Source organism: Dendrobates tinctorius, unplaced genomic scaffold (genome assembly GCF_039654945.1).
Source record: "Dendrobates tinctorius isolate UK_male_01 unplaced genomic scaffold, ASM3965494v1 ptg000191l, whole genome shotgun sequence".
In the NCBI taxonomy this organism is placed as follows: Eukaryota; Metazoa; Chordata; class Amphibia; order Anura; family Dendrobatidae; genus Dendrobates; species Dendrobates tinctorius.
In genome coordinates this window covers 12,752,584-12,779,007 of record NW_027361858.1, presented here as the reverse complement: position 1 = coordinate 12,779,007, position 26,424 = coordinate 12,752,584, and the positions used below count along the sequence as shown (strand labels likewise).

Below are 26,424 nucleotides of genomic sequence, written 5' to 3'. Positions count from 1 at the left end.
CTGTGACATCACATAGGTCCTGTCAGCACACGGCGGTGGTGACTCTGCAGGTGAAGATAAGATGGAGATCCTCCCAACCACTCTATGGATGTCCACATAAAAGCCAGCCCATTATGCAACTTAGCTTAATCTTCACAACACTTAGTGTGCTGGAAGAAAATACTCTGGATTTCACATCAATGACGCCATTAAGCATAGTGACTAGAGTTGAGTGAATATCTTCAGTTTCCAGCTTATTCGGCAAGCTATAGCGCTTGTTCAACAAGCTACAGTGGGAACCTGGCTTCTTGGATCGCGCCAGCTGAACAGCTATTTAGCACTGCAGCTGCATGTGTCGCCGCTGTGTCACAGTCACAGCACATTCATGGAGAGCCCAACACACAAGCTCTCTATGCATGTGCTGTGACTGCGACACAGCTGCGAGACATGCAGCTGTGGCGCCAAACAGCTGTTCAGTCAGCGCAATCCAGGAAGCCAGGTTCCTGCTGTAGCTTGCCAAATAAGCGGGGAACCAAAGATATTTACTCAACTCTAGTAGTGACACATATCTTCCCTCCAGCACTTTACCAGTGACTTTGTCACATTGGTTACAGCATTGTCTATGCGACATCACTGCAGTAGCCTGCCAACAAAGACCAGACCCGCGGCGGAAAGACATTACTAGACTTGGAAAGGCTGAATGAAATTTTAGTTTGTTACTTTTTGAATCTTTGATCCTTTGAGATCATGATATGTTAAAAGAACACAATTGAGAGTCATATTTTGTAACTATTGACATATAACATTTGGCTTATAGGGTATTTGATATGTTTTATTGGTTTCATGTTCTTCTCCGTAAGTACCTTGATTGATAATGTCCCACGGCATACCAGTTTATATCCTCCAATTTGTCTTAGTAAATCATGAGCACTGGAACTACACTGGATTTTCAGCGCTAGAAAACAATTTTAAAAAATTGTGAATTGGAAATTTGGTAAAACAATGTTTTATTGTAATGATTGTACTATGTTTAGCATATCCACTGAACAGATTTCTTCCAAGATGGAGTTAGTCATATTTGACGGAGGCTATTTGGCTACACTTTAAGGGGTTTTCCCACAAGCAAAACTATATTTTAATCAATAGATCTTGGACTAAAAACTTAAAAATTGGGATGTGTTTAAATAAAATGTTCCTGTGCTGAGATAACCTTATAAATGTATAAAAAAGTATACAGACAGGACAGAAAAAGAGTATACAGGACAGTACGGGATCACAGCTGATTCGTTCTTTGACATAAACCATTGCCTAAAAACAGGCAGAGAAATGTTTTACCTCTCAGAAAGAATCAGCTGTTATCTCATACTGTAATCTCTGTATACTTTTCTTTATAACTCCCCTGCACAGGAGCAGTGGTATATCTGACCAATTCCTGCACGGTGAGATGCCGCCATTACACAGTGAATAGCAGGGGCACATTTCTAATCTCAGCACAGGGACATTTTATTTAAATGCATCCAATTGTGGAGGTTATTATTATTACAAGATCTATTGATTAAAATTTACTTTTGTTTGGAGGAAACCCCTTTAAGCACAAGGACCTGCATCCTCTAGAGCTACTCCCATGTTCCAGATAAAAAAGATCTTAAAGGGATTATCTAATGTCTTAGACTTTTCCATTGGGATGGGAAAGACATTACTAACAAGGTGTGCATTGACTGCTTGCTATATGGCAGCTATCGTAAGTCTACGATACTCACCAGGCATTCACAAGACTTGGCAGGCAGCAATAGACATCATGCCAGCAGTACTTCTAGATGTGGAAGTGGGAGGCCGAAGTGAACCCCTTTAAAATGTCATCCAAATAGAGAGAAGAAGCCATATCCAAAATGTAAAAAATACACAATCTTTATTGAAATATGATTAAAATTACATATGAAAATCAATGAAAATATAAAATGTGGGTACTGTAAAAATCACCACAACAAGAGGTAAAATACAAAGACGATGTGTAAATTTTCTTGAAAAATACTGATCCAAGTATAAATTGATAAACATTTACTCATTCAAGAACATACCAAAGTTTTAAGTATAAACAATAGCTGCAAAAGTGCATATGCGCAAGTAATAACATGAATAAAGGAGTGAGATATCAAATGGCCAAAATGTGCCTGTGCAAAATATGGCGGAATGAGATAAAGTGGTCAGTATATATTACCTCAAGTGGTGGGCAGGAGGGTCCCCGATGCGCGTTTCGCGGCTGCTTTCTCAAGGGGCGCAAAGAGGGGCTGCTAGATCGTCCTTTTATATCATAACCAAGCATTGTTGGTTAGCGTGTGACAGCGCTTCCGGTAGGCGGGCCAGGACAGAGCCGTCATGGATAGGCGTCATGCCTTGCCGCGCCTCCTCACCGCTCGACGCGTCAGAGCAGGAAGGAGGCAGCGGCTGCATAGAGACGCGTCGCCATAGTAACGCTCCGGTCTGTACGCCAATGGAGCGCGTTCTGCTGCCACAGGGAAATGTGATGCTACAAAGACAGCGCTTAAAATAGAGTAGAAAACTCCATTAGGATAGTGAGATGGCATAATTAGTTAAGCATGAGGTGTTAGAGCGGGACAGAAGGATTGCACAATTGCATGTGAAAAAGTGTAAATATGCACAAAAGGAATAAAATGTAAAAAGGTGTAAGATGTGAAACCATATTAGAAAATTAGAAATGCAACATTTTACATCTTCGAAGTGCAACATTGTATTAAGAACAAAGTAATATAAATTGTGTATAGAGAATACATACATAAAAGGTATTAGGTGTAGACCATATTTCATAGACAATAAAACATAAAAAAGTGTAAAATGTATTAGATTTATCACATGACAAATTAATCAAAAAACCTATCAAAGTGCAAAAGAAACAAAATAAAAATAAAAATAAAATGAAAATAAAAATAAATAAATAAAGAAAAAAGAAAAAAGACATGAAGCGCAGGGACATCAGTTCAAGCTTGGAAAGGGACTAAGCCAGCTAGCATCTCTGAGATAAAATGAAAGCCATCTAAAAAATATTGAAAAGACAATGTTAGATATGCAATAAAAGAAAAATAAAAATAAAATAAAAATAAAAGAAAGATAGTGAAACGGAGCTACAGGAAAGAGGCAAAACTGATGACCTCATTAAGACCACTAGGCTGCAGTGATTTAACTTTGAAAATCCATCGCGCTTCTAGCTGCGCAAGAGATCTTCTCCAGTTCCCGCCCCTGACATCAATATGTATTTTGAAAGCCTTTGGTATAGATAAAATGCATATTGATGTCAGGGGCGGGAACTGGAGAAGATCTCTTGCGCAGCTAGAAGCGCGATGGATTTTCAAAGTTAAATCACTGCAGCCTAGTGGTCTTAATGAGGTCATCAGTTTTGCCTCTTTCCTGTAGCTCCGTTTCACTATCTTTCTTTTATTTTTATTTTATTTTTATTTTTTATTTTTCTTTTATTGCATATCTAACATTGTCTTTTCAATATTTTTTAGATGGCTTTCATTTTATCTCAGAGATGCTAGCTGGCTTCGTCCCTTTCCAAGCTTGAACTGATGTCCCTGCACTTCATGTCTTTTTTCTTTTTTATTTATTTATTTATTTTTATTTTCATTTTCTTTTTATTTTTATTTTGTTTCTTTTGCACTTTGATAGGTTTTTTGATTAATTTGTCATGTGATAAATCTAATACATTTTACACTTTTTTATGTTTTATTGTCTATGAAATATGGTCTACACCTAATACCTTTTATGTATGTATTCTCTATACACAATTTATATTACTTTGTTCTTAATACAATGTTGCACTTCGAAGATGTAAAATGTTGCATTTCTAATTTTCTAATATGGTTTCACATCTTACACCTTTTTACATTTTATTCCTTTTGTGCATATTTACACTTTTTCACATGCAATTGTGCAATCCTTCTGTCCCGCTCTAACACCTCATGCTTAACTAATTATGCCATCTCACTATCCTAATGGAGTTTTCTACTCTATTTTAAGCGCTGTCTTTGTAGCATCACATTTCCCTGTGGCAGCAGAACGCGCTCCATTGGCGTACAGACCGGGGCGTCACTATGGCGACGCGTCTCTATGCAGCCGCTGCCTCCTTCCTGCTCTGACGCGTCGAGCGGTGAGGAGGCGCGGCAAGGCATGACGCCTACCCATGACGGCTCTGTCCTGGCCCGCCTACCGGAAGCGCTGTCACACGCTGACCACCAATGCTTGTTTATGATATAAAAGGACGATCTAGCAGCCCCTCTTTGCGCCGCTTGAGAAAGCAGCCGCGAAACGCGCGTCGGGGACCCTCCTGCCCACCACTTGAGGTAATATATACTGACCACTTTATCTCATTCTGCCATATTTTGCACAGGCACATTTTGACCATTTGATATCTCACTCCTTTATTCATGTTATTACTTGCGCATATGCACTTTTGCAGCTATTGTTTATACTTAAAACTTTGGTATGTTCTTGAATGAGTAAATGTTTATCAATTTATACTTGGATCAGTATTTTTCAAGAAAATTTACACATCATCTTTGTATTTTACCTCTTGTTGTGGTGATTTTTACAGTACCCACATTTTATATTTTCATTGATTTTCATATGTAATTTTAATCATATTTCAATAAAGATTGTGTATTTTTTACGTTTTGGATATGGCTTCTTCTCTCTATTTGGATGATTTAGTTTTGAAGCTTTCTTTTGCCTAGGCTTTTTTCAATTTTGATTACTGATTATTATACTGTATTTTTTACAGTTCACTTGTCAGGATGGATTACAAAGCAAGAGACAAAAACTGGCTCTCTTGCGTTGATACTGTTTTTTGTGGGGATACTGTACAATCAGGAATTAATGAAAGTAGCCAAAAAACGGAGCTTAAGAATACGCTAAAATTCTGTCTCAAAAAAAGAACCAGGACTTGGTGGAATAAGACCTCATTAGAGACATATTTGGCTAAAAATTTGATACCGAGGGGACTCCGTGCTCGCATAATGCCCTCCTATATTATTGACGACCCCTTGTTTAGAACTAGATGGGAAGAAGCCTGTACCACCTGTTCAAAATCACTGATGGAACTGCTTATAGGTAATAACAAAAAAACATTAGAGAAATTGGATTCAGACATTGATTGTACAAGGCAAAAACTTTTGGACAACTCAACTTCTTCAGAAATTGAAATCTTTAATAAAGATTTGGACAACCAATTTGTAATTTGGGAAAAAGAAGTAAAGGAAATTAAAACTAAGAAATATCAAAGGGACCTGAATGATTTCAATAATGGTACCTTATACAGATGGCCCTCTGGGGGTACGTGTGAGCGTTCATCTTCCCGCTCTTCCTCCATTTCTTCGGTGTCCTCAAGAGAAAGTGGTAAGGCACAACAGAGCGCTTACAATTTGAGAAAAAATGGTGTTGTCAAAAAGGGATACACTCCCCAGAAATCACTTGAACGCTCTTCTCAGTCCTCCACCAAAACGCAGGTAATTAACTTATCTTCTATTAACCTCACTCCTTCCCAATTGGAAGTACTTAGTCTAGGATTATCTTTTTCACCTTCTTCTCATTTTGACTCCTTCCTAGCAACCAAAGACCTCCAGCTCTTTGCTCGCAAATTAGTTCTTAAGAAGCTGCATGATAAACCGAAGGTTGGTGAAATATGGTCTGAGGATGAATTACGCGCCATTTCCATTCTTGAGGAATTGGAAGATAACCAGCACACCACTACTGCCTCAGGTATTGACAAATTTCAACCCCCCATTCCCAAGAAATTCCCTCCCCTTAATCTATATCCCCACATCGATCTTTTTGTCAGGCTCGTCACCAAGGAGTTTGACAAATTAAATCAATATGACTCTAGGGATAATCTAACCTTTGCACAAAGGAAGGCTTTACGAGAATTGAAGGACCTTAAAGAAGTTGTTATAAAGCAGGCTGACAAAGGGGGCAATGTAGTGGTGTGGCCGGTCCAAATGTATGAAAAAGAGGCCCTCCGGCAACTCAGAAATGAAACTTGTTATAAAAAATTAACCTTCAATCCCACTTTAAAATTTAAGGGGGAATTACAGGACATTCTCGATCGAGCCTTTGATGAGGGACACATTGCTAAGGATCTTAGAGATCATTTGATTCCACTCTACCCAAAAATGGCTTGTATCTATTTCATACCTAAAATACATAAAAATGCCTCCATACCCCCTGGGCGCCCCATTGTTTCGGGCAATGGTAATTTAACTGAAACCATCTCAAAATATTTAGATTTTCATCTAAAACCTCTAGTATTTGATCTTCCCTCTTATGTGAAAGATTCAGGGGACATTCTGAGAAAAATAGATGGTATGCCTCTTGATGGAGACATGTGGCTAGTCACTATGGATGTTGAGGCTCTATACACTTCCATCCAGCACAGGGACGGAATATTGGCCGTTAAAACTTTTTTGCGTATGTCTGAACACAGCCCTGACTTTGTCGAATTCCTGCTTTCATTGTTGAAATTTGCCCTAGAACACAATTTTTTCATCTTTAAGCAGAGTATTTATTTACAGCAGCAAGGTACCGCAATGGGGGCGGCCTTTGCATCTGCTTATGCCAATCTCTTTATGGGCATGTGGGAGCGTGAAATCTTCTTTACTAAACCTGTGGCACACATCGAGGAGGTCCTGTTCTGGGCCCGCTACATTGATGATATCCTCATGGTGTGGCAGGGCTCTGAGCAGGACCTCCTCGATTTTGTTAAAACTCTCAATAATAATAAGTTGAATATCAATCTCACATGCAAATACAGTCAAACCTCCATTGACTTCCTTGATATTAAAATCTCTGTCCCTCCAAGTGGATTTCTGGAAACTAATATTTTTCGTAAAGATACTGCCACGAATTCGCTTCTGCATGCGTCATCTTCACATCCGCCATCTCTAATTAAAAGTATACCTTAAGGCCAATTCCTCAGGGCTAAACGGATTTGTTCCAACTCGGAAAATTTCAGTGAACAAGCAAATGATTTATCTAATAGGTTCCTTGAAAGAGGATATTCACGAAGGTGTATCAAAAAAGGTCTGAAAGCAGCTGAGAAAACTGACCGTAACGAGCTTTTGAAATCGCGTTACAAACCTACACAGGAAATGAAGGGAAGGTTCATAACCACTTATAATGCCAGCTCACAAGGCATGCAAAATATCTTAAAAAAATTTTGGCCCATTCTACAGGAGGATGCTGGCTTGGCAAAATATCTATTTGATTTCCCATCTGTCACTTATAGGAAATCACCCAATCTCAAGGATCATATTGTTCGCAGTTACCACTCTGGACTCCTTCCCGAAAAAGCTTTTGGATCCCAAGGTTCCACATGGGGCTTTTTTCCTTGTGGAGACTGCATTTCTTGCCCCAATATGGTACGAACTTCTACCTTCCACTCTAGTGATGGTAAGAATTTTTCCATCATGCAGCACATTACCTGCAATTCGATAGGGGTGGTATATTATGCCTACTGTCCCTGCCCCAAAATCTACGTAGGTTTAACATCAAGACCTTTGAAGACCAGAATCAGAGAGCACTATCGCGATATTACTAATGCTGTAGACATCCAGGATATCTCCTCCCTGAAACCTATACCACGCCATTTCAAACAGATCCACGACTGTAATGCTAACCTATTGAAAGCCTTTGGTATAGATAAAATACATATTGATGTCAGGGGCGGGAACTGGAGAAGATCTCTTGCGCAGCTAGAAGCGCGATGGATTTTCAAAGTTAAATCACTGCAGCCTAGTGGTCTTAATGAGGTCATCAGTTTTGCCTCTTTCCTGTAGCTCCGTTTCACTATCTTTCTTTTATTTTTATTTTATTTTTATTTTTCTTTTATTGCATATCTAACATTGTCTTTTCAATATTTTTTAGATGGCTTTCATTTTATCTCAGAGATGCTAGCTGGCTTCGTCCCTTTCCAAGCTTGAACTGATGTCCCTGCGCTTCATGTTTTTTTTCTTTTTTATTTATTTATTTATTTTTATTTTCATTTTCTTTTTATTTTGTTTCTTTTGCACTTTGATAGGTTTTTTGATTAATTTGTCATGTGATAAATCTAATACATTTTACACTTTTTTATGTTTTATTGTCTATGAAATATGGTCTACACCTAATACCTTTTATGTATGTATTCTCTATACACAATTTATATTACTTTGTTCTTAATACAATGTTGCACTTCGAAGATGTAAAATGTTGCATTTCTAATTTTCTAATATGGTTTCACATCTTACACCTTTTTACATTTTATTCCTTTTGTGCATATTTACACTTTTTCACATGCAATTGTGCAATCCTTCTGTCCCGCTCTAACACCTCATGCTTAACTAATTATGCCATCTCACTATCCTAATGGAGTTTTCTACTCTATTTTAAGCGCTGTCTTTGTAGCATCACATTTCCCTGTGGCAGCAGAACGCGCTCCATTGGCATACAGACCGGGGCGTCACTATGGCGACGCGTCTCTATGCAGCCGCTGCCTCCTTCCTGCTCTGATGCGTCGAGCGGTGAGGAGGCGCGGCAAGGCATGACGCCTACCCATGACGGCTCTGTCCTGGCCCGCCTACCGGAAGCGCTGTCACACGCTGACCACCAATGCTTGGTTATGATATAAAAGGACGATCTAGCAGCCCCTCTTTGCGCCCCTTGAGAAAGCAGCCGCGAAACGTGCGTCCGGGACCCTCCTGCCCACCACTTGAGGTAATATATACTGACCATTTTATCTCATTCCGCCATATTTTGCACAGGCACATTTTGGCCATTTGATATCTCACTCCTTTATTCATGTTATTACTTGCGCATATGCACTTTTGCAGCTATTGTTTATACTTAAAACTTTGGTATGTTCTTGAATGAGTAAATGTTTATCAATTTATACTTGGATCAGTATTTTTCAAGAAAATTTACACATCGTCTTTGTATTTTACCTCTTGTTGTGGTGATTTTTACAGTACCCACATTTTATATTTTCATTGATTTTCATATGTAATTTTAATCATATTTCAATAAAGATTGTGTATTTTTTACATTTTGGATATGGCATCTTCTCTCTATTTGGATGATTTAGTTTTGAAGCTTTCTTTTGCCTAGGCTTTTTTCAATTTTGATTACCCTTTAATGTCAGTGCTGTCCTGAATTCTGTTATTGTGGCTGAATGGGTGACTACAGCCATGTGCAAACATGTACTAACAGTTCAACAATACGCAACCATACACATTTTTAGTCCATGAGTTTTCAGTCTATAAGTACAGTGAGGCCCGATGCATTACAGAATACAATAGTCAATAGTCACTTGTCACGTCTTCTCGCACTTTTGATAGCTTTGAAGTTATGTTTAGTCTGATGGTGTAAGAACATTTTGTCAAGGAACATTAAGTGGCTTTTATCTTCTCACCTTGTTACAGATATGTCATCCACCACTTCCAATTTCGCTCTCATTTTAAAAAGCAAAACATAACCCTTTATTGATTTTACACAATCTTTCTACATTCAATTATGTCATGTGAAATTAATGTTTTCTGGGAATGTCCAGAAAATAATTGCCCTATATTTGTGTTATAGGGTAGACTGTGAAAGGAAGAAATCTAAAAATATCACCTTCACTTGTGGACTCCATTCTTGAAGCAGTGTTTACTGTGTCTCCGAACAAGCAGTATCTGGGCATTTTAGTTCCAACAACACCAGCAACTACAGGTCCTACAAATTACACAATATATTTAATTATGACACTGTGAATATTGTAAATTATATTCTCTACAACTTGTCCGAAAAGAAAGAAACAATAGTAGTAATGGTACTATAGACGTAAGAGACTCTGATTGTAGTGGAGCAAAGTTGTAAGAGGTACAAGATGTATTGTATTCACCCTAATGGGTTAACCACTCTTATTCTTTTCTTTTTTTGGATAGGCTACCACCCTAGGTTTTTTGGGACCTCGCTTCTGATCCCTTCCATATCCTTTTCTGATCTGATTGATCTTATATAAACCATGTTGTTTCTGAAGGAGGATTATAGTTCCACATAACACCGACAGATAACTTTTGATATATGGATGTATAATCATTATATCCCATATAAACTTTCCCTCAAATGACATGAATGTGTTTGTTTTTGTGTATTTGAATTATATTTTGTCACTATTCACTGTTTTTTTTTATGCCTTTTTGCACAGTTCTGATGAAGGTCTGAGTAGACCGAAACGTTAAACATTATATGGATTGCCAACAAATCTGTTTCACTTTTCACAAAATCTGAATGCCAAGTTTACTGTTATTATACCTTAAAGAATTGTTCCCATCCTCATAGATTGGTATTGTTGGATAGTGCTTGCTAAAAAAAATATTTTTGCATTTTAGAGTTTATTAAATTTTTTAACCATACTTGAGATATTACGCTTTATTCTTTATTTGTATACAGCTCATTGCCTAGGTGAACGACCACCATTACTGTATAACAGCGGTGACGAAACATGTATTTTCGGGTCTACCTTCAGTGCAGTGCTTAAAAGCAGCAGTGGTCAGTCTCCTAGGCAATTAGATGTAAAACATCGAAAAATGATGCCCAATGAGGAACATAGAGCTGGAAAAAATGCATCTACAAAAGTAGTAGACATGCAGAAGAATATGTAATAAATGTATGAAACCCAAACTAACTAATCCACAATGAATAATTAGCATCACAGTGATGCATAATGTGGTGATCAGTGTATGAAATGTTACCCAGAAGTTATCTTAGAATCAGTTGGTGCCGCATCCATAGGGATGTATTAGATAGACAATTATTATGCGTAGTGCCAATTTACCAATATACTGTAGCAAACCACAATATTTGGGTGAGAAAGTCAGGAAGGAATATTTACGCATACTTAGACCCTGAAGACCTTACAATGACAGATGCGCGTTTCGCTGTGGCTTCTTCCAAATGGCAGTGCCCTTGGGCTTTGAGATGTTTTGAATCTTTGGACATTATGCACTACATTTTAACTGTCTTTTTGACACTTAACTATTTTTGTGATAATGCTTAGAATGGCTTTATGGTCTATAATATGTAAGTAATTTGCAAAAGAGTTTGTTTTTACAAGTACTATCAAAGAACTTTCCTCTATGAAGTTGGGAATACCCCAGTAAATTAAAATGAGCACTTTGACTTGTGCTATAGCTGAAACTGGACTCAAAGTTTCAAAAAAGTTCATGCCACCATTCTTTCAGAGATCTTCAAAGTAAGTACATCAGTATGATTAAGTCTAAAAGATTTTTCTAATGCATGTATGCAGTTTATACTGTGAAATCTTATGACAAATCTACATTAACTACAGTATTTAAAATTAGGGATACAGCTGTAATGTATAATGTAGCTACACTTCACAGTAATGACTTCCTGCATTATACAAATGTGAGCATTACACTGAAACCTCTTTGTAATAGTTTTTACCTAAAGTTTTGTATTTGTGATAGAAACTTAATATTGTTTTAAAAATGTCTAAAAATGTTATATATTCGTGAAATGCTAAAGATTCTAATTATAACTTGCAATGAGCATAATGTTAGCAATTACAGCTAAACATTGAAATGATACATGATAATTAATGATTTTGACAAATTCTGCTATTTTTTTTAGCATGCCTCCTTCCTTTTTCTATATACCACCGTATTTTCATATACAGTTGGGTTGACATTTTAGCGGCTCACCAAAATATATTCAAGATACATAATCAATATGAACTTAAAGTGAAGACTCTCAGCTTTAAATTGAGGGTTCTCACATCCTCATTGAAGTAAGGGTTTAGGAATTACAACTCTTTAATAGGTAGCTGCCTCTTTTTAAAGGAATGAAAAGTAATCTGACAGTTATCTCAAAAGATCTTAAATGGGCTGCAGGGGCTATTCCCTCATTAATCCATCATCAATTAAGCAGGTCTGGAGCTGATTCCAGGGGTGGCATTTGCATTCAGGAGCATTTGCAACATGCGGTCAAATGAGCTCTCAATGGAAGAGAAACGACCATCATTATAATGGTTGAGAAAAGAATCAATCCATTAGAGAGTTAGCAGAGATATTAGAAGTGGCCAAATCAACAGTTTGGTATGTTCTGAAAAAGGAAAAGAGTGCACTGATGAGCTTGGAAACTCGAAATTCTGGATGCCCACAGAAGACGACAGAGGTGGATGATTACATAATCTTTTCTATGGTGAAGAAAAACCCCTTCACAACATCCACCCAAGTGAAGAACACTCTCCAGGAAGTAGATGTTTTAGTATCTAAGTCTGCCATAAAAAGTGTATGACGCATACAGTATACAGCCACACTCATAGGGGTTCCTTCTAAATATATATGTTTATTATTTTATACAAAAGTTCACCACAGTGATGACTGACAAAGAATGAAAAAATATTTTCCAAGCGATTTCTTAACATTTCAACCCGAGCCTGGGTCTTTCACAAATTCACAAGTTTGAGTTGTAGTAAAGATATGCTGGAAATGAGCTGGTACCTCGTATAAGGCAGTGGACTTCAGATGAAAGAATCAGCACATAAGTAATATACTGGTGGTAGTGGGTCGCCTGGTAGCACCAATGGGTCAAGAGTCATCAGGGCCTTGGGGATGGCATTCATGCTGTGTAATCTGCATTCACTGTGAGGTGTAATGCAGGTGTGGTAGAGTACAGTAAATGATATGTTGAGGGTGGGGAAGCGCAAATGATGAATTGAGGGTTGGGAGAGCAGTTGATAATACAGATTGGGGGTGGGAGAGAGATAGGACATAACATAATGAGTTGGATGGAGGTGGGCATATAGATATAATGACTAGAGGGAGTAGGAGGTTAGAGTGGGGGCTTTGAGGATGCCGTAGTGTGAATAGTAATGAATTGGGGGAAAGAGTACAGACAATTAATAATTTATAGACTTATTGGGTGAGGAAAGTGGCAATTTGTAGTTAATGGGGGCACAGTGGTGAATTACAATTTATACTTTGAATATTTTTGATGACCAGAATGACAAAACTGACAGATATGGGCTGCAACCCTCAGCTGTTAGCTATATCATGGATGGTTATCAAGAATAGAGGGGTCCCCATGCCGTTTTTTAAATCACTGAAATGAATAATTTAGAAAAACTGTGTTGGGTCCCCCCTATTTTTCACAACCAGCCAAGCTAAAGCAGACAGCTGGGGACTGTTATTCTCAGGCTGGTAAGGGGACATGGATATTGCCCTCCAGCCTAAAAATAGCAGATCGCTGCATAACAGCATGGAAAAAATGGATTTTCAGGCCTCTTATTCATCTGACCAGTACCCAAAATAAACTATTTTAACTGTTCGGCATAACCCGCCGGACCTAAACATCAAGCGGTTCGACAATCACTATTCTGTATCAAATATTAAATAATAAGTTCTGTTCTTCTATGGTATCAAATATGTATTTCATGCAAAAAAAGCAAATTAATTATGTTAAAATCATGCAATGTGATTTTCTGTGTTTTTTTTAAATTCTGTCTTCCACAGCTGAAGTGTACCCATGATAAAAATTAAAGACCTCTCTATTCTTTGTAGGCAAGAAAACTTGAATAACCAGCAGTGTATCAAATGCTTCTTTTCCCCACTGTATGTGGCATTATTCAGTCACTATGTGGTGGTAATATTTGATCTTGTCATGGCGTGGTGATATTTGTTCCATGTATGTGGTAGTATCAGTCATTTTTAAAAAACTTATGTGACACATTTTCTTAAAAAAAAATAAATAGCAATAAACCTAAAAAGAATGCTGGATATTTTAAGAAATGTTTAGTAGGTTAGCGTAGAGTAGGGCCTTGCCAAAAGAATCTACCTTGTTGGCTTAAAAAAATCTTTTGGCTCAATCAAAAACTGATGGCTATGTATGTGATGTGGTGTTCAATGGGAACTGTGATGGGAATTTGTGATTGGTGAGGATGTTAGGCAGAAGTGGAGTTTTTCCTAGAGTTAGACTGTGGAAGGTTCGAGGAGTGTAGGCGGAGCTGGGGTATAGCCTGGGCAGAGCCCCAAGGGGGCCCAAAAATTTTGCCAGTATGAAGCCCTAAAATTCCAGGTGGCAGACCTGGCTATACTTTCTGCTCAGATTCAACCAAATGCAGAAAGGTTAATTGGACAGTGCTTCACAGTACAGATGGACAATGACCCAAAACTTACTGCCAAAGCAACTCAGTAGATTTTAAGGCAAAGAAGTGGCATATTCTGCAATGGCCAAGTCAGTCACCAGATTTCAACCCCATTGAGAATACATTTTTTCACGACTCTGTTGTCGGGTGTCACGGGACCAGGATCTCCTTCCCTGTCCCTAATGCTAGGGGTGCCCTAGCTCACCCTGTTCCCCAGATTACTTCTAAGGGTGAAGACTTTGTGGACATGTGCCTTGCTTTAGCTCCTGAAACTGCCCTCAGTCTGTAGGGGAGAGGGGAATAGAAGTGTACTATAATACACCAGCCAGACTAAAAAGGTATTACAAACAGGGAAAAAGGAAAATACCATTCATAAAAATATACTCACAAAAACTACAGAGGTAAACAGTGGGGAGTGAGGGATGGGGTAACACCAAAGTAGGAGAAGGAAGGGAATTAGCACACAACCAAAACATAGCAACAGTCTCAGATAAATCCACCAAACGCCTTCTCAAACAACAGCAAACCACCATCTCCTAACCATTCAGCACGAAGCTATCTCTCTGACAATGAGTGCTTGCCAGGGCCCATAATATATAGGAGAGGGGAGTGGCCAACAGTGAAGAGCTGAGAGCCTTAATGCAGGAAAGCTTCCAAGAGCTTGCAACTGAGAAGATTAAACCCTGCACTGCTGAATGAAACCTGTATCATTTAATATGAAGGAGAAGTGCTTCGAAACAGTGCAGGCATAGAAGAAGAAATTGGACTCCCTATCTGTCATGGTAAACCCGTGACACATTTCACATGCTTAAGACAAAGCATAAGGCAGAAAGACGTACAAACAAACAACTGAAGTCAGCTGCAGTAAAGGCCTGGCAAAGCATCACAAAAGAGGAGACCCAGCGTTGATGATGTCCATGGCTTCCAGACTTCAGGCAGTCATTGACTGCAAAGGATTCTCTGCAAAGTATTACAAATTAACAGTTTGTTTATGGTAAAGTTAATTTGTCCAATTACTTTTGAGATCCTGAAATGAGGAATCTTTGTAGAAATATGGTTGCAAAATTCTGTCACTGCCCAAATATTTCTGGACCTAACTGGTAGTAAATGGTTGCTTTCATTTGTTTACTCTGCCAAGGTTGGTAATGCAAACCTATCTTAGAAAGAAATATTCACAGCATAGTGTATTTTCTACATACCTGAATGAATTCCTGCTCGTATCCTTAGCTGAGTGTTGGGCTTATGCGGTATTCTAAAAGTCTTGCACACGGCCACTAAGTCTAATGCCATACTTGCAATCTCACTTGCATGGTAAATGCCATTCTCTTTGGGAACTCCAGACACAACCATATCTACGTAAAACAAAAATGTACATGTAAAAAGGTAGTGACTCATTTGTAATTCACATATTCATCTGCTTATTCAATGTCGCCTATTCTGGATGTCAGTGAATAAACAGTCTAAGCTTCACTAGGCAAGACTTCTAAAGACAAGAGCAAAAGATGAAGAAATATCCTCATATATTGGGATTCTTTGAAAGGGTAGCCATGACTAGTTAGTGATGGAGTGAGCATAAGATTAGCGATATATACATGTTAGTGACAAATACAATTATTCTAGTGTTGGTTCTAAATTATGGACATGTATTTATTTAATAAATGTTTATTTCAAGGAACAAAATGGTGTGGGGTCCCCCTGTTATTAATAGACAGCAACACTATACTACGGTAATTGTATTTGTCACTGATTATATATATATTTATTCATTCAATATATATTTTATATGTTCTAGATATAGATTATATATATATATATATATATATATATATATAATATCTTTTATATATATATATATGTTATGTATGTTTTAATTATAAATATATATATTTACATATACACAGACTACCGTTCAAAAGTTTGGGGTCACCCAGACAATTTTGTGTTTTCCATGAAAACTCATACTTTTATTAATAAAATGAGTTGCCAAATGAATTTGAAATCTAGTCCAGACATTGACAAGGTTTGAAAGAAAGATTTTTATTTAAATAATAATTTTCTCCTTTAAACTTTGCTTTTGTCAAAGATTGCTCCATTTGCAGCAATTACAGCATTGCAGACCTTTGGCATTCTAGCAGTTAATTTGCTGAGGTAATCTGGAGAAAGTTCACCCCATGCTTCCAGAAGTCCCTCCCACAAGTTGGTTTCGCTTGATGGGCACTTTTTGCATACCATACGGTCAAGCTGCTCCCACAACAGCTCAATGGGGTTGAGATCTGTTGACTGCGCTGGCCTCTCCATTACAGATAGAATACCAGCTACCTACTTCTTCCCTAAATAGTTCTTGCATAATTTGGAGGTGTGCTTTGAGTCATTGTCCTGTTGTAGGATGAAATTGGCTCCAGTGAATGGATGTCCCATCTGCCGTCGCTGCAGCAAAGCAGGCCACATCGCAAGATTCTGTTATTTAAACAGGCAGCCCCTGGGGTAGAGGGCCAACCCCCAGGAGTAGGACAAGCAGGCCCAAAGAATTGGCAAACCAAGTACGTTAGAGGGTGACTGGTCCTCCCAGTGGTGATTGACGGCATTCCCATGAACGCTTTGCTGGACACCGGCTCTCAGGTGACAACTATGCCATATATTATTTACTAACCGTATTGGGTTGACTCTGAACTTACTCGCGGCCCAAGTGATGAGCTGACAGTAGTTGCCAGCAATGGTCAATCTTTGGCACAAGTAGGATGTAAAGAGATCACCATTAAGGTGGAGAGAGTAGAATTAAAATCTCAAGGTCTGATAGTTGTAAACATTGATTGACGAGAATGTAACCCAATAATAACCTTAGGTACTAATGTGATGGAAAATTGTCTTGCTGAGGTTATTGTTTTGTTGCAACAGGTAGCTGAAACTGCTGGTTCCAGTGAACCACGGGTCCTGCAAAGGAGATCAAGGCCCTGATGCAAAGACAGCAGGTAGAACTATCTGGCGGAGAAATTGGCAGCGTCAGAGTGAGTGATTCATTCCCCATTGCAATACCCCCAAGAAGTGAAATGTTGATTTAGTGTTGGGCAATCAGAGGCCTCAGAGGAAGGGATTACTAAGCTTTGGTAGAACCAGTGTACTCTGATAGCCGGCCCACTGTCCTGACAGCCAGAGGGGTAGTTGATGTCTGCAAGGTGAGAGTACCTGTACGCATCTTGAATTGTGGGGAGGAGGAGACCACAATACCTCAATATGCCACAGTTGCTAAGCTGTTAACTGTCAATAATGCAATACAGACAGCAGAACCCTTGGTCACATCCGACCAAGCAGACAATGGTTCTGCAAAGCAGCTGGAGGAGTGGTGTCAGCAGCTACATGTGGGCACTGACTCCACCCCTTCACACCAAAAGAATGGGGTTTTCCAAGTGGCTCAAGAGTATGAGCGGGTATTCAGCAAGCAGCCTTTAGACTTTGGGAAGGCAAAAGGGGTCCAACACCATATCCCCACTGGAGATCATCCACTCATTAAAGAGAGATAAGGGCCTATACCCCCAACACAATATCAATGTGCCAATGTGCCAAGAGTATGCTGCTGGAAATGAAGGAAGCTGGGGTAATCAGAGATGGTTGCAGCCCCTGGGCAGCTCCAATAGTCTTTGTGAAAAAGAAAGATAGTACCATGACAATGTGTGTTGATTACAGGAAAATTAACAGCATTACACATAAGGATGCCAACCCATTACCCAGAATTGAAGAGTCATTAGCTGCACTGAAAACTGCTAACTATTTTTCCACTTTGGATCTAACTAGTGGGTATTGGAGGCAGGTTCCCATGGCTGAGGTAGACAAAGAGAAAACAGTGTTTACTACACCAATGGGTCTCTGTGAGTTTAACTACATGCCGTCAGGGCTCAGCACAGCCCAAGGGATGTTTCAACGGTTAATGGAGTGCTGTCTTGGACACAAGAACTTCAAGACAGTTCTGTTGTACCTTGATGGCGTCATTGTCTTCTCCAAAACTTATGAAGACCATTTGGAGCACCTGGCTGAGGTGTTTGAAGCTCTGTCCAATTTTGGCCTGAAAGTGAAGCCATCCAAATGCCACCTTCTGAAGCCCAAGGTGCAGTACCTAGGCCATGCAGTGAGTGCAGAAGGTCTGGCACCGGACCCTGACAAAGTCACTGTCATCCGTGACTGGCAGAAGCCCAGCAACCTCCATGAGGTACATCAATTCCTCAGGTTGGTAGGCTACTACCGAAGGTTCATCAAGGGCTTCACTGAAATAGCCGCACCCATGCAAAACCTCCTGGTGGGCCAGCTCAAGAAAGCCAGAAAGAAGAGTCCTACATTTGAGTGGAATGAGGAACTGGAAAGGTCCTTCACTCGATTGAAGATGGCTCTGACAGGAGTTGAAGTTCTGGCCTACCCAGACTATGACCAACCATTTGTCCTTTATACTGATGTCAGCAATGTGGGACTGGGAGTGGTACTATCACAGATACAGTATGGCAAAGAAGCAAAGAAAGGGTGATCTCCTATGCCAGCAGGAAGCTTCGTCCCACTGAAAGGAATCCTGACAACTTCTTTTAAACTGGAGTTCCTCGCCATAGTCTGGGCTGTAACTGAACAATTCAAACATTACCTAGCTGCGGCCAAGTTTACCATCTTCACGGACAACAATCCGTTGACTCACTTGGAAACCGCAAAACTAGGTGCGCTGGAGCAGCGATGGATGGCCCAGCTGTCCAACTATGAAGTTGGTACTGTCAAGTACCGAGCGGGGCACAAGAATGCTAATGCTGATGCACTGTTCAGAATGCCCAATCTGCCAGACAGGGGAGAAGATCCTGAGGCACTCGAAGAAATCGATTTACCACCATTTCACCGGCCAATTGCGGCCCAACGTGTCCAAGGAGTGAAAAACAAGTGCTACATCATGAAAGAGGCCACCCTAAATCCATTGCTTCACCATGAGTGGGCAGAGACGCAGGATAGCGACCCAGCAGTCCGTCTGGTAAAGGAGCTACTGACACAAGCTGACTCGCACCCTGGTCCAGATGCTCCTGAAGAAACCCAACTATTGTGGAAGGAAAGGGGCAGGCTGTTCATCTAAGAAGGAAAGTTGTGTCAGAGGGGTGTCAATGCCCGAACTCACGAGCTGGTCTGGCAGGTGGTAGTCCCAAAGCGAGATGCATCAATCGTCTTGAAAGCATACCATGATGGAGCATTACACTTCGGATGGAAGAAGTTGGAGACCCTACTCTGAGAGAGATTTTACTGGGCTGGTATGAGGAAAGCCATTGAATATTGGTGTCGGGAATGTGGACAATGCAACCTGTGCAGGAAGGATCGTAACAGCCATTGAGCCCCATTACAACTATTAATAACCAGACAGCCTCTCGAGTTGGTAGCTTTAGATCATGTGAAGTTGGTCCCAAGCCGTTCAGGCTATGTCTACGCCCTCAACATCGTTGACCACTACTCAAGATTCCTGGTACTTGTGCCTCTCAAGGATCAAACAGCCAAGACAGCAGCCAAAGCATTCCAACAACACTTTTGTCAACCACACGGTTACCCTGAGCAAGTGCTTACAGATCAAGGCCCAGCCTTTGAAGCAGAAGTGTTCCAGGAGTTCTGCAACTTGTATGGCTGCAAGAAAATCAGGACAACACCGTATCATCCACAGACCAATGGCATGTGTGAAAAGATGAACCAAGTGGTAATCGACCTATTGAAGACCTTGACCTTGGAAGAGAGGAATCTGTGGCCAGAGAAGTTGCCAGATCTGGTAGATCTCTACAATCACATTCCTGTAAACTCCACCAATTGTACTCCAGCCTAATTGATGAGAGGAAGGCCTGGCAAGTTACCCATTGACTTGGTTATGGGATTCCTGACACCTGAGGTAACATCACCAGATGCAGACTGGGATACAGAGCGGCAGCAGTACCGCAAAGTGCAAGAGTGTGTGGAGAAGAGTCTAGTTCAAGCAAGACAGAAGCAGGAAAGTAACTACAATCAGCATGCACCTGCAGTTCCCTTGTTGCCACGAGAACAGGTCCTAAAGAGAAAGAGGAGGACGCACAAATTAGTTGACCAGTGGGAGGCTGAACCCTACACCATCCTACCTTTAAGTATTGATAATACTAAGGTATGCCTCATAAGTAAGGATGGAGGAGAAACCTCATCAGCAGTGTAGAGGGATCATTTGAAACTGCGCCCTGACCAACTAAAGGAAAGCATGGGAGAGCAAAACAACCTTCAGCCCATACAAGAAGAAGAAAAGGTCAGCACTGTACTCGGTGAATTCCCTGCAAATTGGACAAGAGTGAACCAAGCCATCGTAGTCCCTGTCCTAATCTTTCCCCAGCCTACGGCAACTGAAGTAGCAGAGACTCAAGACAACCCTGAAAATCAGCAAGTTCAGGCAGTGGATGCCTCACCAGCAGTGGAGCAAGAGAATCCTCACCCTGCCAGTGGTGAATCTGTCATGCCCACAGTGAGTCTAAGAGTTTGCAGACAGTTGCCCAGTTTACCAACAGCAGTAACAGGCCCACTAAACCTAATTAGGCCAATAGAGGTACATTTGCTACGTAAATCTACCCGTAGTACAAAAGGTGAGCTCCCAGCTAGGTATAGAGATAAAAATGCAAACAGTATATGTAAATATGAAATGGAAATATGTAACTTTCAAGTATATGTCCCTACAGAGACTGTAAGAACTTTTGAGCAATCTCAGTTTGCTTTTGATGGACAATTGGGCCACAGGACTATGCGTGGCCAGGACTTGCCTTGTATATACTTACCTACTTGCTCAGGAGTGGACCATGAACAATGAAACATGGACTAATCATCACAAGGACTATTTTTGAGCTATGGTTTTTGCAATTTTTCATTTTTGAAATCTTGTAACAGTTATAATTGTACATTTGGTAGTATGTTTGTTCATGTTTCCTCAGTCCGGTAGTACTGAATTGCACTAGGGGGGAATGTGGCTCCCTCAGGAGCATGGTTGCCACAGTGGCCTTGCTTCCCTCCAGGGGGGAGTGGTGTCATGCCTGGGAGCAGTGAAATGGTCTCTCTGTCAGGTAGTTCCAGCACACAACACAGTTCCTACTCCTGGCCAGCAGAGGGAGCTCTGAATGTAACTGCAGAGGAGCTGCTCGCTGTGGTCAGGAATAGGGATTTAGTTAGTTAGAGTGTAGACAGGGAAGAGTGTGGACGTGTGGAGATGAGCTGGGGATTAGAGCTAGAGCAGAGCTCATCCCTAAGCTTAAGCACAGAGGCTGGACGCCGGAGTCCGAGGCTGTGTGGATACTAAAGGTCCCACAGCAGAAACTGGAGGAATAGAGGCTGTAAATGCTCTGTTCCCAACTGAGACTCGACAACACAGTAGCAATGTGTGAGCTAGAGACGCCATTATGTGCAGTTCATGAAGGAGGCTACAGCTACCTGTCATGAGAGTTCTAAGTAACAGACAGAAAGAGGAACTTGTTTGGAGTTCAGAACCGCAAGTACTTCAGAATAGCACTAGAAAGGAGACTTCACAACCCATCTGCATAGAGAGATTCCCAAATTTCTTCCAGGTTGACTAACTCCTGTACCATCTGTAATCTGAATCCTGGACTGTACCTACAAAGCACAGTAAAAGGTAAAAGAAACTGCACTCTGTTGTGTCCTTTGAATTCTTCCTGCATCACCTTCTCAGCACTGCTACATCTCTTGCTACCCACTACTTCCCCATCTATTCCTCAACATCTTTCGCATCTGCCCTGGGACTCAGCTCTGCCTGTGGAGAGCTTTACCAACTCTGCTGCATCATCATCAGTCCCAGCGGATCTGCACTGCAGCGCTGGTCACTTCTGACCAGATACCCCAGGTGGCATCACAAACTCTTATCTTCATCATCCCCTATAAATATACCCCTTTCATTGGAAGCCCAGGGCCACGGACCGGGTCACCGCCGCTGTGACACTGACCCTTTAAGAAGCGGTCCGGTACCGAGTACCCAACTGCCCTGGCGGGCGCTCCACTTACGTCTGAAGACCTGAAAAATTCGGCCATATCTGCCAATGGGGCCATTGACTTTAGTTAAGCCGATGGATAGCTAAAATATGAAGTGAACATAGCCTTAGGTGGAACTTTCGTTAACCTTGCTATAATTGACTTGTAGATAAGAAAAACATTAGCTCCCACCTTATTGAATCTTCCCAAAATTACTTACAGGCATCACCTATGGTCTCCACTTTATATACTCCATAGTTGTCAATGATGTCATCAAAGGTGGTGTAGAGTTTGTTAAGGAAATCTACCACTTGGTAAGGAGTACTGGTGCTGGACAAGTGAGTGAATCCAACAATGTCACTACAAAGATGGAATAAACGCATAACATACTTAACATTTTTTTTTACTTTTGCACCATTCAGAAAAAGATGAATGCTATAAAGAATGCCAAACCTAGCTCTACATATTCATCTGATCTCCAGTGGAAATGTGTCACGTAACATATAACTTATTTGGTATGTCATACCAATGCCCTGTAGGTTTCAGCAATTTAAAGATGCATAATTTTAGGATGAGATTTTATATTTAGCATTTTCGGATATATCACCATTATTACAGTGGACATTACTGTACTTTTTTTATTCTCTGTGAGGACTGTAATTTCTTTGAAAATTGTAAGAAAGCCTCCTGGAAATAATGAAAGATGTAATAAACACTGAGGGTAGAGCACTTAAACATTTGATATTATACATTTCTCAACATTAAAATTACAACCAAGAAGGAAAAATCATAGAGTTATGGAAATCACAGGATTGTTAGACATGTTAATGATATGCAAATGATGAAAAATGGAAACATTTTCAAAATATCTCAAATTATTCAGTAACGAGTATGAGCACCAAGTGCAATACACATGCCTGCTCACCTTAGCATGATAGCAATGAGGTTATTAATGGTTGTCTGACAAATGTTCTGCGACGTGAAATGCACTTGAGAAAATCATCAATATCCACTGCTGGCAATTCTCTTTGCAGATGCCAACCAATGACACTGCAGATGTGCTTCGGGGGGAGAAGTCTGGAGATGCTGCAGACTATGGTAGCACAATAACATGCAGCAAGGTGTTGTGTTGAAAAACTGGTCCTGGAATACTTTTGAGAAACGTGGCTATGCAACTAGTTCCATGACCAAATAAATGGAACACTGTGTGATTAGTGTACCAGGAATGAAGACCAGAAGGCTCTGGCTACCGTACATTAGGCTACCCCACAAAATAATCGCAACTCGCGAGCATTCGACAGGTATGGCCTTCCCTAATGAACTCTTCATGGCATTATCTGCATGATTTCTAAACCAATCTCCCGCTATCATTGTGTCTAAGAGAAAAGTGAAGCTCATTACTGAAGAGGACAGGCCTCCATTATGGCCCCTATTGCCATCTTGATCTTTTCCATGATAGCCTTTGAGCGGTGGCATGAGGTCAGTGAAACACATGTAGCTGAACGCCTGTCTTGAATGTAACGTCTAATTACCAATGCAGTATAGAATGATACTCATAATCTGACAATCTATTCATGAATAGGGTCGCCTTTGTGCTCCTCTTGCTGTCATTCCAGATCGCCATTGTTCTCCCAACCACTTGCATTTGCAACATTGACCAGTGCTGACATCTCGGTCTGCATGTACAGCGATCTGCCAGAGCAATAAATGAAGGTCTCTCAGTACAAGGATTCTGTCCCTCTCATTTTGTGACAAGTGCTGATAATTGGGGCGAACAGGAGGCATCTCACAATCATCCCACATGACTTGAACCGATTTTTGAGGCCTCAAGTGCTTAAAAAATTGACTTTCAATATGGTTTTTATGCCTTTCTCACATGCCACAGATTGGGGGTAGGTGCCTCAAAATTTTATCATTTGCAGGACACTGGTCACTTCCTTAATTTGCATAACATGACAGCTTGTCCTTCTTGGTGTTTCAATTTCAATGTTGTGGAATTTATTTACTTGTTGAGGTTTCTTTTTTGTTTTCTATAAATGCTGTTTTTGTGCTTAGAATAAAAATCTTGTACCTAAAGGGAACCTGTCAGCAGGATTGTGCTCAGTAACCTACACACAGTGTCTGGTTGGCGCTGTTAAACTGATTAAAATGATACCTGGGTGATGAAATCCATCTTGTGGTTGCTGTTTAATCTTTATTTTCAGTTTTTAGCTAATGATATGTTTGTGCTTCGCAGGGGGCCTGTGGGGGGGGGTCTTCATGTGGTGCTCTGATTAGGTATTCATAATGAACACTGCTGAAAGGTCACTGATCCCTCAGTGACCAGCTCCTAGTTTACATAATGAATATCTATATATATGGAAACTAGCTGAAGAGCCCGGCGTTGCCTGGGCATAGTAACTAACTGTGGTTAGTTAAAAAAAAATTATAATGATTATTCTCCATCCAGGGGCGTAACTAGAACTGATTGGGCCCCATAGCAAACTTTTAAGATAAGATAAGATAATCCTTTAATCGTCCCACCATGGGGAAATTCAGAGCATTACAGCAGCAAGGCAGGAACAAGTACAGATACAGATGCATAAAGGCATTACATTGACAGTAGGTAGGTACATATACGAAAAAAAAAAAGATATAACCGGACTATCACAACTTTCGATCTATCAGTTCACTGTTTGGGTCGTTCTCCGTTTGGACAGTGCTGATTATACAGCCTAACTGCAGCAGGAAGGAAGGACTTTCGATAGCGCTCCCTCTCACATTTAGGATGAAGTAGCCGGTCACTGACAGTACTGCACATCTTTGTCACGGTCTCATGCATGGGATGGGAATCATTCTGCACCATGTAGCTCACCTTGGCCAGTATCCTCCTGTCGCCTACTTCCTGAACTGGATCAAGGGGGCATCCCAGGACAGAGCTGGTCCTTCTAATCAGTTTGTCCAGCCTATTCCTGTCCCTGGTTGATATGCCACTACCCCAGCACGACACACCAAAGAAAATGACTGATGCCACAACAGAGTTGAAGAAGGATGCAAGGAGTGCCCCCCTAACTTCGAAGGCTCTCAGCCTTCTGAGCAGATAAAGCCTACTGTGGCCCTTCCTGTACACTGCATGCAAGTGATGGGCCCAGTCAAGCTTATTATTGAGGATCACACCAAGGTACTTATAGGTGTTGACTATCTCAATGTCATTTCCCTGAATGTTCACCACAACTGGTGGATTTTTTCCCTTGCGAAAGTCCACCACCAATTCCTTGGTCTTCCCGGAATTAATCCTAAGGTGGTTCCTCTGACACCACTCCACAAAAGCTTGGTTAGTATCTCTGTACTCTCTTTCATCTCCTCCTGTGATGAGGCCTACTATTGCAAAGTCATCACAATACTTCTGCAAGTAGCAGCTAGATGAGTTGCATTTAAAATCTGCAGTGTACAGTGTGAAGAGAAAAGGGGCAAGAACTGTACCTTGAGGTGCCCCTGTATTGCAGATCACCGTGTCTGACACACTGTCCCGAACCTTTACAAACTGAGGTCGGTTCGTGAGGTAGTTAAGGATCCAGGTGGAGAGTTGGAGGTCCACGCCAGCAAGGCCCAGCTTGTCTCTCAGTAGACCTGGCTGTATGGTATTAAAAGCACTAGAGAAATCAAAGAACATTATTCTCACAGTGTTCCCAGGTTTCTCCAGGTGAGAGAAAGTCCTATCTAGAAGGTGGATAATGGCATCATCCACACCAATGCCCGGCCTGTAGGCAAACTGGAGAGGGTCCATATCCGAGCTCACTAGAGGACGGAGACGTGTGAGAACCAATCTCTCTAGTACCTTCATCAGGTGTGATGTCAATGCTACAGGTCTATAGTCATTAAGGTCTTTCGGATAAGGTTTCTTCGGAACTGGTACCACACAAGATAATTTCCACAGTTGTGGTACTATACCTATTCTCAGGCTCATATTGAACAGATATGTAATGATCTCACTCAGCTGGTGCCCGCAGGTTCTGATTAGCCTTGCACTGATGCCATCAGGACCTGCAGCCTTCAAAACTTTGATCTTATCCAGTTCTTTTGCAACCTGGGTACTTGTGAAGAACAGACCCTGGCTCAGTTGACAAGTTGCAGCAGGGGATGAGGTTATTGTAGCAGAGAGGTGTGAATGGTATGCAGGGGCAGGAGCAGCCAGTGTGTTATTAAATCTGTTAAAGAATAGATTAAGTTCACTAAGCCCCTCTTTATCTACAACCATCCTGGAGACAGTCTGTCTATGCCCAGATATAGAC

General features: G+C 40.7%; 1 protein-coding gene across 1 annotated transcript in view; it reads right to left on the bottom strand.

Moving 5' to 3' along the window:
• The window catches only part of LOC141055759 (atrial natriuretic peptide receptor 1-like), a 152,407-nt gene that overhangs the window by 1,878 nt on the left and 124,105 nt on the right, over positions 1–26,424 (bottom strand). The window contains exons 5-8 of the mRNA XM_073552459.1: positions 22,374–22,513; positions 15,370–15,522; positions 9,637–9,735; positions 843–934 (exon numbers count right to left, since the gene is read on the bottom strand). Of these exons, the coding sequence (XP_073408560.1) occupies positions 843–934; positions 9,637–9,735; positions 15,370–15,522; positions 22,374–22,513 (484 nt within the window). The remainder of the gene's footprint in view (positions 1–842; positions 935–9,636; positions 9,736–15,369; positions 15,523–22,373; positions 22,514–26,424) is intronic.